The 15783-nt window shown below is 37.2% G+C and overlaps 3 protein-coding genes across 3 annotated transcripts; 2 read left to right on the top strand and 1 right to left on the bottom strand.

Annotated features, from left to right (window-relative positions):
- Positions 1-1543: 1543 nt before the first annotated feature.
- Positions 1544-6640, top strand: LOC131934438 (toll-like receptor 4; the record flags this gene model as incomplete). The annotated part of the gene is made up of 2 exons (XM_059290526.1): positions 1544-1707; positions 5902-6640. Coding segments are annotated over 2 exons (362 nt in total), but the record flags the coding sequence as incomplete, so codon positions are not given.
- Positions 6641-9781: 3141 nt separating this feature from the next.
- Positions 9782-11500, top strand: LOC131934437 (toll-like receptor 4). The gene has a single exon (XM_059290525.1). The coding sequence runs from the start codon at positions 9782-9784 to the stop codon at positions 11498-11500; it is 1719 nt and encodes a 572-aa protein (XP_059146508.1).
- A 1058-nt stretch (positions 11501-12558) lies between these two features.
- On the bottom strand, positions 12559-15072 carry LOC131934436 (toll-like receptor 4). Its single transcript, XM_059290524.1, has one exon. The coding sequence runs from the start codon at positions 15070-15072 to the stop codon at positions 12559-12561; it is 2514 nt and encodes an 837-aa protein (XP_059146507.1).
- Between the last annotated feature and the right edge of the window lie 711 nt (positions 15073-15783).

The following is a 15783-nucleotide window of genomic DNA, read 5'->3' as shown; positions in this document are numbered from 1 at the left end:
TGTTTTTAAAAAACTATATTATTGCAGATTCGGTGATTTATATATAAACACTAGCCGTCCCGGCCAGGCCCTGCTCTGGCTTCTGTGAAAAACCTTTCTGTTAAAGATTATTACCTGTGTGTTTAGTAATCATCATAAACCCGGCATTGCCCACCCAAACCACAACCAACCAAAACCTAAACAACAAAACGCAAACATAACGCTAACACAATTACAAATACAAACGAAAACAAAAACCTAACAACAAACCCAACCACAATCACAAACACCAATACAAACACAAAGAAAAAACAAACAAAAAAGCAAACGAAAACAAAAACCTTACAACAAACCCAACCACAACCACAAACACCAATACGAACACAAAGAAAAAACAAACAAAAAAGCAAACGAAAACAAACCAAATCCAAACGCAAAACCAACCACAAACACAAATACAAACACAAAACCCAAAAGAAAAAAACACAAACGAAAACGAAAAAAGAAAGAACAAAAACGAACCAAATCAAAACGCAACCACTAACGCAAAACCAACCTAAACACAAAGAAAACACTAACGCGAACATAAACGCAAAGTGCTCACAGTCTAGCCCGGGGCAGAATCGCCTGTTTCAGCTTAATAATCGACTACAGTATTCCAACTTATTCATAGTCTTTTGCACTCACTTAAACGAACGTAGGTGCCAAACCAAACCAAATGAACAATTATAATACTCCAAGCGTATTCGTAAAATACCTACAACATTTGCACCTGATCAATCCCCGCTAATTATGTAAATATTTTTTTTCCCAACACCAAAACAAAGTAATAAAAAGTAAATTCTTTTCCACTAATGCAATGTTTAATAAAGGGAAGTAATTGTGTTTTCCTAATTTATCAAAGGGAAGTAAGTGCTAAAGGGACTAAATATAAATAATTTTCAGACATAATTAGAATTTTTGTTATTTTTTTTAAAATTGTGTTCAATGAACATGCCGACAATTATTACTATCAGTTTGAAAAATGAAAATTATTTCCCAACACTTTAAATAATAATTTTTTAACTCATAAATTTAGACTATGAGCAGGATAATAGTCTAACACTTAAATCCATCAAAGTATGTCAACGACAAACAAACTTATTTCTACATACAGAATTGAGCTTTATTTATTATATATATATATATATATATATATATATATATATATATATATATATATATATATATATATATATATATATATATACAGCTAACACCACGGTCACCAAAGCATCTCATCCCATACCACTCCACCTCTACACCATACCACTCCACCTCTACACCATACCACTCCCGTCCATCCGTTCGTCAATTTAAAAAATAAGTTAAAAAGAATTTGTCTATTTAAAAGAACGATTTAAATCAGTTATAAAGTTAATAAAATGTGAAAACATAATGAATTAATTCAGGCTATAATGACTATCTATTTCGTTACACTTTAGGGAATGAATAAATTTTAAAATTATAGTAAATGTCGCACACAAAAATATGGCGAAATTCCAAAGATAAATAACTTCCACAGAGCTAGTCAAAAGAGGGGTCAAAGTTCACATCCACGGGCGCAACTTTGTGGCGGGAAACTTTATCGCCTCCAACATCGTGAGCGCCGTCAGCATGTGCCGTAGGACCTTGGTCATCCTGACCGGGAACTTCTGCAAGAGTCACTGGTGTAAATACGAGGTCCAGGTAGGTGGAATTATTATTGTGCTTTCAAGTGCTTTTAAAAAATATCCTAACAGTAATTCCAGTTCTAATCTAGAACTAAACGATTAAAACCTTTTCTTTATAAGCAAAAAATAACGTTTAGTTTTGGTTTTGCCAGTAAAAAACAATCTATTCTTAACTAAATGCGATATTTTTAAAAATAAAATGAACTGTTGGATTTAATTTAGGCGTTAATTTAAAAACAACTGAAATCTGTGTCTGATTTAAGGACAAGCCTGGCACATTGTCTAGCTCTAAGGGGTGACACCACACGAAAAATGTTTTTCTTTATTATGCGAGATAATGATAATGTAACAGATTTATTTGTTAACAGTATTTATACTCAGATAAAATATAGGCCGTAGTACCTTGTCCACTTCTTGCATTAAACATGCACCCAATCCATAATTTGAAGCATCCGTTACCAGTGTTAGTGTCTTCTCAAAGTTAGGGGCAGTAAGCGTTACTTCATGTTCAAAGTACTGCTTTATTAGCTGTAAAGCATCCTGACATTCTTTAGACCAATTTATTGTTCTACTGCTGTCCTTGGTAATTAGCTGTCTTAGAGGTAGAGTTATATCTGAGTACTTGGGTATGAATTTGCTGTAGAAATTAAATAGACCCAATACACCTTTGACTTCTTTCTTGGTTTTAGGTATTTCTAAGTTGAGAATTTTATTTTTATTTCCGTCAGTAGGTCTAATTTGATTTTTGCCTACTTTGAATCCCAAAAAATCCATTTCTTCATTTGCAAATTTTAACTTTTCAGGTGCAATAGTCGCGCCATGCTCCCTTAATTTTGTTAGTACCTCTCTAACTGACTGCATATGTGTCTTGATATCCTTAGAATGAATACATATGTCATCAACAAAATGTACTACATTCTTTATATCTGCCAGCATTATTCTCATAAATCTGGAGAATGTTGCTGTTGAATTTACTAGGCCAAAAGGCATAACATTCCACTCAAATAATCCTTCATCAGTTGTAAACGCTGTGTAGTGTTTGGATTCCTCATCCATACCTATTTGCCAAAAACCTCGGTTTAAGTCCAGATGAGTGAAAATTGTTGAGTTCCCTATCTCTTCCAATAGTTCATTAGTATCTCTCAGTGGTTCTGCGTCTATTTTCGTGATTTTATTCAAATCTCTATAGTCACAGCAAATTCTTACTTTTCCATTCTTCTTTTTTACTATCACCATTGGTGAAGCTACAGATGAATTTGAGCGTTGTATTTTGTTAGTTTCGATCAAATGATTTAATTCTTTCTTCACTGCTTCTCTGTATGCATAAGGTACTGCATATTGTTTCTTTTTTAAATTAGCATCCTTGTTTAATTCTATGACATGAGTAATCGTTCTTGTGTAGCCAGTATCTTCAGTAATGACATCTTTGAATTCGTTCAATAACTGCTGTAGTTCTTTTCTGTACTTCAGCGGAGTAATTTGCTGGATTTCTTCTTCTGTTTGAATTATGTTCGCTAAGGTAGGTTGTTCCTCTATAATTACTACGCTAGATTGTTCTTCTATTTGACGTTTTGGCAGTTCTTCATCACGACCAACTTCCTCATTTATGTCAGTGTCATGTGTATTAATGTCCTCCATCACCTGAGTTATCTGCTCAGGCATGTTATCGTATTTCCTCAGTAGATCAACATGTACTATCTTTATTGTGCCTTTGATGTCCACAGCATAATCTACTTCGTTCACTTTCTTTTTAATCACAAATGGTCCCTGCCATAATTTGACCCCTTTCCAGGTAGGTAGCCAAACATAGACATTGTCTGTCTCCTTCAATTGCCTGAGGTATCTATTTTTGTTTTTCAATTTTCTCTGTCTACTTGCCTCTCCCTCCGCATTTTGTTGAGCAGATTGTAATCCATATACCATTTTGCTTTTCTTTTCAGTAATGAACTCAAAAGCATCTTGTTCAGTGATTTGAGTGCCAAGTAATCTATCATTTAGCAACGAAAGCGGCCCCTCTTGGATTTGATCCAAACATTAATTCAAATGGCGAGTACCCCGTCGCGTCATGCACTGTTCCTCTATAGGCGAACAGTATCGCCGGAATATACTCATTCCACTCCTTAGGATGATCTTCTGTAGCTTTTGCTAGCATTACCTTGAGTGTTTTATTCCACCGTTCACACATACCGTTTGCTTGCGGTCTGTAGATGGTCGAGTGTACCTGAGTGATCTTCAGCAGCTTTGTTAATGCATTAGTCACATTAGAGGTAAATTGTTTGCCGTTGTCTGACAGCAGAGTTTCAGGAAAACCATATCTTGAAAAAATGTCTAATAATGCAGAACATATAGTTTCGGATTTTATATCCCTTAGGGGTATAGCTTCTGGCCATCTGGACGCCATGTCTATTAAAGTTAGAATAAATCTGTGACCTTTTTTTGATGCAATTGGTAGAGGTCCTACTATGTCTATAGCCACTTTCTCAAACACCCTTCCTATTTTATCAGTTGGCTGTATAGGAGCAATATGTTTGCTGTGTAGATGATTTTTAGTTATACATTGCTTGCATTTACCAATGTATCTTTTCACATCCTGATGGATTCCCGGCCAGAACGAGTTGTCAAGGATTCTATTTATAGTTTTCCTGACTCCCATGTGCCCAGCCAAAGGACTATCATGTGCTGTCTCCAAGACTAGACCTTTCAGTGTCTCTGGAATGACTATTTGTGTCCTTTTAATGCTGTTATTCTGAAATATTCTAACCAGTATATCATTTTTTATTTCATAGCAGTGGCCTCTGTACTTTCCTTGTCGTTTATTGATGTTATTCATCAGTTTTTTTGTGACTTCATCCTCTTTTTGTAGCCTTGCCATGTGAATGTAGGATGTTACTACGACACTTTGTTTCTTGACTGTGATTGTACTTATACCACTTGTGACATCATAAGTAACAGTAATACAATGTAGCAACATCACTTTATTGCCTCCACTTCTGACACCATATGTAACAACATGAATTCTTTGTTGTTATTGTGGGTTCTTCAATATACTCACACGAGCAACAGTAGTTGTGAAACAATAACTTTATTTACACTTTGTACAGAGAATTAATAGATCCATAGTAAATCCATGGTCACAAGTGGTATAAGTACAATCACAGTCAAGAAACAAAGTGTCGTAGTAACATCCTACATTCACAGCCACAGTCCTCAGGTTCAAGTTCTAGCACACAACACCCGTTCACCTTTTTGCTCTCCCTTTTATTCACTACTTTCTCTCCCCTTACGTACATGAGCGATCTCACCCAAAAACATGGAAAAACACATGACGATCGCTCAAACAGTCCTTCCGCTAGCCAGGTACTCTTCATTCATGCAACTTCATGTAAAACACAATAATATAAACATATCTAATTATACAGTCTGTGACAGTATACAATCACATTTTGTAGCTCTAGCTGCCACGAAAGCCATGAAATGTTTAAATTGAAAACATTTTTTTAAAACTATGTATCTTTGTTCGCTCAATATTCAAAACAAAATCGCATTTACGATATTCACTTTGATATTTATTTTTTAACTTTTTTATGTATTTTTATATAAGAAAATATACCTAAAAAATAAGTAGACGGTTTTACATAAACTTTAATATTTTCTAAGTATTGCAGTAAAATGAAAACACAAAACTTGAAAAGTAGTGTAATGCTTAAAACTTGTGCAAAGTTTCACTTTTGTGTGACACTAGGTTAATGGGACGGCGTAGTCACATAGTCAAACTTACTAAAGGTTTTTTTTTTCCTTCAAAAAGACAGAAGTGTTAATTACGTGTAAATTGGTTTATTCTTTTATCTTAGTTTAAGGCGTACTAACCCAGTTTTTTATTAGTATTGCAATCACAATAAACAGTGTATTTCTCACTAAAAATGTATAATTTTGAAATTATAAATGAAAGCGAAATAAAAGTAAAAAAAAAAGGTGTAACCGCGTGTTTTGTTTGATCTTTTAACAATTTAACCACCAAGCCCACATCATTAGTCGATAACAGGTCGGGAAAAGTTTTAGTTTTCTAGACCTTAGTACGATAGGTCAATAGTATTAATGAATCCTTTTACTTGTTGTCATTTAAACATTGAAGTAAGCCTTTATATGGCGGCATTGCCTTGACCGTGACGGTTGCGTTGACCGTAGTATGACCTTGACCTTTCTATTTCAGATGGCTAACATGGAGTCGGTCCACGACGGACGTCCGGTGCTGATTTTCCTGGTCAAAGAGAACATGGCGGCCAAGAACCTGGGCGAGCTCATGTCCTTCCTCCGCTGCAACACTTACATCCCCTACCCGCAGGGGGAGCAACTCTCGGAGCGGGAGATGAAGGCCATGTGGGACAAACTGGCACAGGACCTGCGCTAGCTGTAGGACCTCAGCGAGGACATTCAGGTCTAGATCGTCTCATGGAGGACATTCAGGTCTAGATCGTCTCATAAAGGACATTCAGGTCTAGATCGTCTCATGGAACTAATACGCTGGCTGATAGTTTGGAGGACATTCATGATGTCCTATTGCTGGCCTTCCAGGATCCGCTACACCACAGTACTTGAATGGCAAATACCCTTGACCTCTAGCAGTCATTATTTTCGTGTGCCGACAGCCATCCTTGCAAGGTTCACACAACAATGTAACTGGATATCATTTATAGCCTTGGGCATATTGCTTCATCAACCGTATAAACGGGTCCTTCAAAGAAAAATATTGGATTACTAATCAGGCGTATCGTTTTACCACATGCGATGCCCATTAAACCAGTGATAACAAAAACAATTAAACTGTTTGGAGTTTAAATCAAAATCGATGTTATAAAGGAAAACAAAGTGTTTTTTTTAAGCTTTGACAACTTTTTGACAGCCGCTTGACCGTTGTGTGATTTCTTATTACGGCATGGTGTCTTGTATTAATCAGGAAAAGAATTTTTCACTATAGAAAATTCTTTTTCCCCCTTAAGAAAACAAATTGTAATAAATGCTGTAACTGTATAAGGTGTATTTTTTTCTTACAAATTGGTTGCAAATTATTATTTTTATTATTGTTGGCTATAAATTATTTTATTTTTTAATTTAAAAAAGAACGAGAGCCCATTAGTTTTATTGCTTCTTAAAAACATTTCTATATATCTTCCATCGATGAGAGATATGATTTTTAAAATATATATTTAGAATCAGTCGGTACAAATCTTCATAAGATCTACTCTTTGATGCTTTTCTATAAAAGTGCAGTTTTTCCGTGTGAGTCAAGCGATATGCTTTCTACAAATCTTTTTCATAAACATAAACAAAAAAACGTTATATCGGAAAAAAATGGTAATCGTAACTTGTTCCTGGAGCTATCCCATTTGTTGCAACATCAATTTTCGTTATATTATTGGATACATGTTTTATTTTTGTATTGTGGTAGGAGATTGACAAATGATTCACAAAATGGCTTCCTGTGTTATTTAACCCATGCTACTTAGATCGGCCACAGGAAGTAGACATATTAGAATTGTAAGATACAACATTAAAAATAATTTCACCGCATCATCACTATTATAGTTTAACTTATCAACCTTAGTGGTTTTTAAACTACTTAATAACTAGTTGTTTCCGCCCGTTGAGGAAAAGCTGCAACGGGGCATAATCTGCTAATTTTCTTTTATAACATTTTGACCCTTCTACTTTGAAATATGACCTGCAGATATGTAAACTATAGCTCTTTTCGGATCTTTATCTGAATCTTAAATTCCAAACTAACTCCGTCTTTGAAGAAATGACAAATTTCGACAAAGCTGAAGGTCAAGAACGTGTACACTAACTTCGGTGAGTATGTAAATCTGAAGACAAAATCGTACAGAATATGAGAATTTGTTAAACTGGAGACACTATCCTCCAAAATATGAGAGTTAGGCGACACCATCTGCCAGAACTAAAGAATCTCATCATTATTCAGGTAAATTAAAAAAAAAAACAGCACCTTTATGGTGCGGAAGGATGCTTTTTGTTACACGGTGTAGTATATCGCACTGGCATATTTATATCAAAGATTATAATAATAAAAGGAATTTGTAGAAAATAATAAATATGTATTCAGTTCATAAGAAACAACGAAGCCTCGCTTCGAAAATTAAAAAAAAAAACAAGAATACCCAAAATTATAAAAAAAATGTTACTAATAATATAATCAAATGAAGTCTATCATTACCAAGTAATCTTTTTTTTTTTTTTTTTTTTTTTTTTTTTGCCGTTTAATAAAAATATTCACATTTGGTTTGGAAAATACTAGCTGGCAAGTACAAACACGAGAAGATGGTGACATACATACTAGCCCTATTGGAAACGTCATATCATTGTTTCATAGTGGGCTTTATCTGTAGGTCATTGGCGTGACAATGCCTCTGTGTGTGGTTGAGGGTGTGAGGTGTGTAGGGGATCTGCTAGGTATACAGTTAGTAACATATTGTATTGTTAAGGGCATGGAATTACACCCCTCCCTATGCACTAGTCTCTATGCTGTCGCTATTCTAGAAGGTTTAACATTATTTTTATCAAGGCGGAAGTGTGTCGTGCTTGCGGATTAGCAACAAGCCAAATCATAGATTTCAATGACGATACTTTAACCCCAGGCCTTTCCTTATCTTCAACTTGGCTCTTAAACAAAAATACCAGAGGCTCTTATATAAGAAAATCCGTGTATGGCTAATAGACACAAGCGTACCATGTCAAAAGTTTTTAAAATTTTGTTTGTGTGGTCTGCGTGCGGGTTCCCTAGGCTTGTAAACTTATGCTGAACTGGATTAGGTAGCACGTACTTCAACGTAGTTTTACATCAACGCAAGATGGAGGTTATTTCATTACTTGAAAGCAAATGTAGTAAATGGAGCATCATTTTTTCAACCAACGTTTGAATAACAATAACAGCAATGGTATTGTGTTTCATGAATGCCTAAAAAGTGTGATACTTTCTGACCTAAGTATAAAAAGTCGCTTTGTCCGAGCTAGGTAAATAAAGACTGACTCTGTACAAGACCATATATGTCAGACGCTCATTCTAACATCAGCTAATAATTAAAGTGCTGTCTAAAATTTGTCTCACTCTCTCCATATTTTTACACATAATTTAAACAAAACCGTACAATTGTTTTCACTAAAACTTCTAGCTCACAGTTATTAGACCAATCGCAGTCATGATAACAAAATTCACTATCTCGTGTTTGCTCTTGGTTTTTTTGACCAATGAAGCGGGAGCATACACTTCACGTCCACCGGACATGACGTCTTCAGTTAGTGTTAACGGAAAGTCAGATTCTAAAAATTCCTGGTTGAATGACAAGTCAACCAATACAAAAAATAGCAATATACATCGTATGGCAATCCCATCTAATAACGTTGTATCGGTTAACGATGTCATGAAAAAAGACGCCGTCCTGACAAAAATGAAAAGTAATTCCTCACCAAGTCACAAACTAACAATGGACTTAGGTGTCAATAACCAAGTGACCTCTGACCTCAATAACAACAACAAAAGAGAATCTCTTCTCGAGTTGTCAAAAACACAATCATGCAATCCCAGAAGGAATTCAACTTACAGCATATATTCGGGATGTAGGTGCTACAACGAAACAAATTGCTGTGATTGCAGCGGCCTTCGACTAACATCCGTCCCTCAAAACCTACCGCCTAACATAACAAAACTTGACCTGTACAACAACGCTTTAACTGAAATACCTCCTCATTCGTTAAAAAATTACTCACGACTTAGAATATTGCATTTGAATTCAAACAACATTTCAAAGCTGAATGAAAGCTCGTTTTCGGGTCTGGAAAACTTGACGTTTCTCCGACTGGACGATAATTCCCTAGCGATGACCCCTGACACGTTTCCCGTGGGTGTCTTCAAGCCTTTGGTGTCCCTCACGGCCTTGAGGTTGAATAAAAACTTTAACTCGGCGGTAGGAGGGAACAATTTTAGTTACCCAGATTTAGCGCTATCTGACTTGAAAAACTTGAAAGCGCTTTATATAGATGGGCTGACGAATGCGTCGTTTGGAGTGGGATTCAGTAGGATGACGTCACTGGTCAACTTTACCGTAACTGGCTATCTGGATGGATACTGTAATATAATTTGTTTAAGCAACACGACATTTCAGTACCTGGGACACATCAAGGTCCTCAACCTCAGCAACTGCCACCTACGTGGGGGGCACATTGACAAGGATGCCTTCACGCCTTTGGTGAGCCTGGAGATGCTGGACATCCACTACAACGAGGACATTGGAATCAAACACCTGCAGCATATCATGCACGGGCTGAGGAACAACACGAACCTGTGGTGGCTGGACGTTAGCACCATCGAGTGGCGCTACTCCACCGGAACTCAAGTCAATGCCAGTCACGTGACCAACCTCCCCAAGTCCTTGACCACTCTCAAGGTCGCGGGGAACAGCATTGAGAAGATAGACAACGACACGTTCGACCATCTTCCCCCAAACTTAACTCTTCTGGACATCGGAAAAAACCGAATCGTGTTCGGGGTTTTCCTTGAATTTCTCCCAAAACTGACCAAACTCCAGACTTTACTGATCAACGGCGAAGACTACCTCTACGATATTCCAACATCCTACAATAAAGAATCCATCAAACATTTTCATTCCCTCCTCAAGAGGAGAAGCGTTGGAGATGACAACACGTTGGTATTCCACCTCCCACCACAACTGTCCCGGATAGAAATGGTTAACGCGGAGTTGCAGTACCGTCTGTCACGGTTGACGATAGACAGCAACAACTCCCTGACAGACCTTGTGTTGGACAGAAACTTTTTGCCTGAGCTGCAGGGTCCGTTCATCGGCTTCAATCATTTGACCACCCTCAGTATCCACTCGAGCTATGTTAGTTCCCTGGAGTGGACGTTTTTCTCTCATTTGCCGTATTTGGAGCATCTTAACCTCGGCGCAAACATTCTTGGGGATTTTTTTGACACACACCATGATGAGCTAATTTTTTCCAACTCTACACATCTGAAAACTTTAGATCTTTCCTTTAACAACATATACAATTTAAGTCTAGATGCGTTTGTCGGTCTCGAAAATCTTCAAGTTTTAGATTTGTCAAACAATCGTCTCTCTAGCTTTAATGTAAACATCACGTTTATGAATAATTTGAGAGTATTGAACCTTAGCCACACATCAGTGTCTACACTCCCTGCTCTAGTCACCAACCATATTGACTCTCTCATTAAAAAGCACGTGCCGATACAAGTGGAAATGTCCAACTGCCCTATTCTTTGCACGTGTATACAACTGCATTTCCTAACCTGGATGATTAATTCCCCTGCTTTTAAGTCGTTTGATAACTACTACTGCGCACGTAACAACATCTACACAAACTTGACCAACGGCTACAACAAAACCGTGGAGCTGCTGAACAAAGAGTGCGCATCCAACGAGAAGCTCTTCCTGTTTGTTGTTGCCGCCACGCTGCTCGTGCTGTTTGCTCTCGTCGGTCTCATGATCTTCCGCTTCAGGTGGAGCCTGCGGTACCTGTACCACGCGGCGATGCTGAACTTCCATAGACGACACGAGACAAAAGGCAACACATTTTACTATGACGTTTTTATCTCCTACGCCAACCAAGATGAACGTTTCGTCCTGGAGGTTGTCGAGCCTGGTAAGTCTTTAAGAGAAAATAATGATGAAACTTTTGGGGCAATGCCTAGCGCTTTTCTCACAGAACTAGTATTAAATAATTTTAAATTTCATTATGGAATAAGTCAGCGATTGTTTTAAGTAAGTATTACATTTGGTGACTGTTCAGGTTGTTTATATTATCTTTGGTTGGGGTTCTTTTTAAGGAAAAACAAAAGTTAGAATAAGACCGGTGCAACGCCTGGTCGGATCAGCTAATCGTTAAATAAATAAAAGATGTGATGAAGCAGCGCTCGTTATTATATCAATGTCAAACTATTGCCTACTAACAAACAGACAAATACATACACATATATGTGAATATATATATATATATATATATATATATATATATATATATATATATATATATATATATATATATATATATATACATACATATATACGTCACGGCCCATTACATATTAATTTATATCAAATGCCAGTGAAGGACCTAGCCGGTACGGCTTGTATATATATATACATATATATATATATATATATATATATATATATATATATATATATATATATGTATATTTGTATACATCTGTATATATATGTATATATACACACACACACACACACATATATATATATATATATATATATATATATATATATATATATATATATATATATATATATATATATATATATATATATATATATGTGTGTGTGTGTGTGTGTATATATACATATATATACAGATGTATACAAATATACATATATATATATATATATATATATATATATATATATATATATATATATGTATATATATATATACAAGCCGTACCGGCTAGGTCCTTCACTGGCATTTGATATAAATTAATATGTAATGGGCCGTGACGTATATATGTATGTATATATATATATATATATATATATATATATATATATATATATATATATATATATATATATATATATATATATATTCACATATATGTGTATGTATTTGTCTGTTTGTTAGTAGGCAATAGTTTGACATTGATATAATAACGAGCGCTGCTTCATCACATCTTTTATTTATTTAACGATTAGCTGATCCGACCAGGCGTTGCACCGGTCTTATTCTAACTTTTGTTTTTCCTTAAAAAGAACCCCAACCAAAGATAATATAAACAACCTGAACAGTCACCAAATGTAATACTTACTTAAAACAATCGCTGACTTATTCCATAATGAAATTTAAAATTATTTAATACTAGTTCTGTGAGAAAAGCGCTAGGCATTGCCCCAAAAGTTTCATCATTATTTTCTCTTAAAGACTTACCAGGCTCGACAACCTCCAGGACGAAACGTTCATCTTGGTTGGCGTAGGAGATAAAAACGTCATAGTAAAATGTGTTGCCTTTTGTCTCGTGTCGTCTATGGAAGTTCAGCATCGCCGCGTGGTACAGGTACCGCAGGCTCCACCTGAAGCGGAAGATCATGAGACCGACGAGAGCAAACAGCACGAGCAGCGTGGCGGCAACAACAAACAGGAAGAGCTTCTCGTTGGATGCGCACTCTTTGTTCAGCAGCTCCACGGTTTTGTTGTAGCCGTTGGTCAAGTTTGTGTAGATGTTGTTACGTGCGCAGTAGTAGTTATCAAACGACTTAAAAGCAGGGGAATTAATCATCCAGGTTAGGAAATGCAGTTGTATACACGTGCAAAGAATAGGGCAGTTGGACATTTCCACTTGTATCGGCACGTGCTTTTTAATGAGAGAGTCAATATGGTTGGTGACTAGAGCAGGGAGTGTAGACACTGATGTGTGGCTAAGGTTCAATACTCTCAAATTATTCATAAACGTGATGTTTACATTAAAGCTAGAGAGACGATTGTTTGACAAATCTAAAACTTGAAGATTTTCGAGACCGACAAACGCATCTAGACTTAAATTGTATATGTTGTTAAAGGAAAGATCTAAAGTTTTCAGATGTGTAGAGTTGGAAAAAATTAGCTCATCATGGTGTGTGTCAAAAAAATCCCCAAGAATGTTTGCGCCGAGGTTAAGATGCTCCAAATACGGCAAATGAGAGAAAAACGTCCACTCCAGGGAACTAACATAGCTCGAGTGGATACTGAGGGTGGTCAAATGATTGAAGCCGATGAACGGACCCTGCAGCTCAGGCAAAAAGTTTCTGTCCAACACAAGGTCTGTCAGGGAGTTGTTGCTGTCTATCGTCAACCGTGACAGACGGTACTGCAACTCCGCGTTAACCATTTCTATCCGGGACAGTTGTGGTGGGAGGTGGAATACCAACGTGTTGTCATCTCCAACGCTTCTCCTCTTGAGGAGGGAATGAAAATGTTTGATGGATTCTTTATTGTAGGATGTTGGAATATCGTAGAGGTAGTCTTCGCCGTTGATCAGTAAAGTCTGGAGTTTGGTCAGTTTTGGGAGAAATTCAAGGAAAACCCCGAACACGATTCGGTTTTTTCCGATGTCCAGAAGAGTTAAGTTTGGGGGAAGATGGTCGAACGTGTCGTTGTCTATCTTCTCAATGCTGTTCCCCGCGACCTTGAGAGTGGTCAAGGACTTGGGGAGGTTGGTCACGTGACTGGCATTGACTTGAGTTCCGGTGGAGTAGCGCCACTCGATGGTGCTAACGTCCAGCCACCACAGGTTCGTGTTGTTCCTCAGCCCGTGCATGATATGCTGCAGGTGTTTGATTCCAATGTCCTCGTTGTAGTGGATGTCCAGCATCTCCAGGCTCACCAAAGGCGTGAAGGCATCCTTGTCAATGTGCCCCCCACGTAGGTGGCAGTTGCTGAGGTTGAGGACCTTGATGTGTCCCAGGTACTGAAATGTCGTGTTGCTTAAACAAATTATATTACAGTATCCATCCAGATAGCCAGTTACGGTAAAGTTGACCAGTGACGTCATCCTACTGAATCCCACTCCAAACGACGCATTCGTCAGCCCATCTATATAAAGCGCTTTCAAGTTTTTCAAGTCAGATAGCGCTAAATCTGGGTAACTAAAATTGTTCCCTCCTACCGCCGAGTTAAAGTTTTTATTCAACCTCAAGGCCGTGAGGGACACCAAAGGCTTGAAGACACCCACGGGAAACGTGTCAGGGGTCATCGCTAGGGAATTATCGTCCAGTCGGAGAAACGTCAAGTTTTCCAGACCCGAAAACGAGCTTTCATTCAGCTTTGAAATGTTGTTTGAATTCAAATGCAATATTCTAAGTCGTGAGTAATTTTTTAACGAATGAGGAGGTATTTCAGTTAAAGCGTTGTTGTACAGGTCAAGTTTTGTTATGTTAGGCGGTAGGTTTTGAGGGACGGATGTTAGTCGAAGGCCGCTGCAATCACAGCAATTTGTTTCGTTGTAGCACCTACATCCCGAATATATGCTGTAAGTTGAATTCCTTCTGGGATTGCATGATTGTGTTTTTGACAACTCGAGAAGAGATTCTCTTTTGTTGTTGTTATTGAGGTCAGAGGTCACTTGGTTATTGACACCTAAGTCCATTGTTAGTTTGTGACTTGGTGAGGAATTACTTTTCATTTTTGTCAGGACGGCGTCTTTTTTCATGACATCGTTAACCGATACAACGTTATTAGATGGGATTGCCATACGATGTATATTGCTATTTTTTGTATTGGTTGACTTGTCATTCAACCAGGAATTTTTAGAATCTGACTTTCCGTTAACACTAACTGAAGACGTCATGTCCGGTGGACGTGAAGTGTATGCTCCCGCTTCATTGGTCAAAAAAACCAAGAGCAAACACGAGATAGTGAATTTTGTTATCATGACTGCGATTGGTCTAATAACTGTGAGCTAGAAGTTTTAGTGAAAACAATTGTACGGTTTTGTTTAAATTATGTGTAAAAATATGGAGAGAGTGAGACAAATTTTAGACAGCACTTTAATTATTAGCTGATGTTAGAATGAGCGTCTGACATATATGGTCTTGTACAGAGTCAGTCTTTATTTACCTAGCTCGGACAAAGCGACTTTTTATACTTAGGTCAGAAAGTATCACACTTTTTAGGCATTCATGAAACACAATACCATTGCTGTTATTGTTATTCAAACGTTGGTTGAAAAAATGATGCTCCATTTACTACATTTGCTTTCAAGTAATGAAATAACCTCCATCTTGCGTTGATGTAAAACTACGTTGAAGTACGTGCTACCTAATCCAGTTCAGCATAAGTTTACAAGCCTAGGGAACCCGCACGCAGACCACACAAACAAAATTTTAAAAACTTTTGACATGGTACGCTTGTGTCTATTAGCCATACACGGATTTTCTTATATAAGAGCCTCTGGTATTTTTGTTTAAGAGCCAAGTTGAAGATAAGGAAAGGCCTGGGGTTAAAGTATCGTCATTGAAATCTATGATTTGGCTTGTTGCTAATCCGCAAGCACGACACA

The sequence above is a fragment of the Physella acuta genome, unplaced genomic scaffold, assembly GCF_028476545.2.
Source record: "Physella acuta isolate Inbredline_101_S28 unplaced genomic scaffold, ASM2847654v3 ptg002825l, whole genome shotgun sequence".
NCBI classification, from domain to species: Eukaryota; Metazoa; Mollusca; class Gastropoda; family Physidae; genus Physella; species Physella acuta.
The sequence above is the reverse complement of the archived record's forward strand: the minus strand, read 5'-3'. Positions and strand labels throughout refer to the sequence as shown.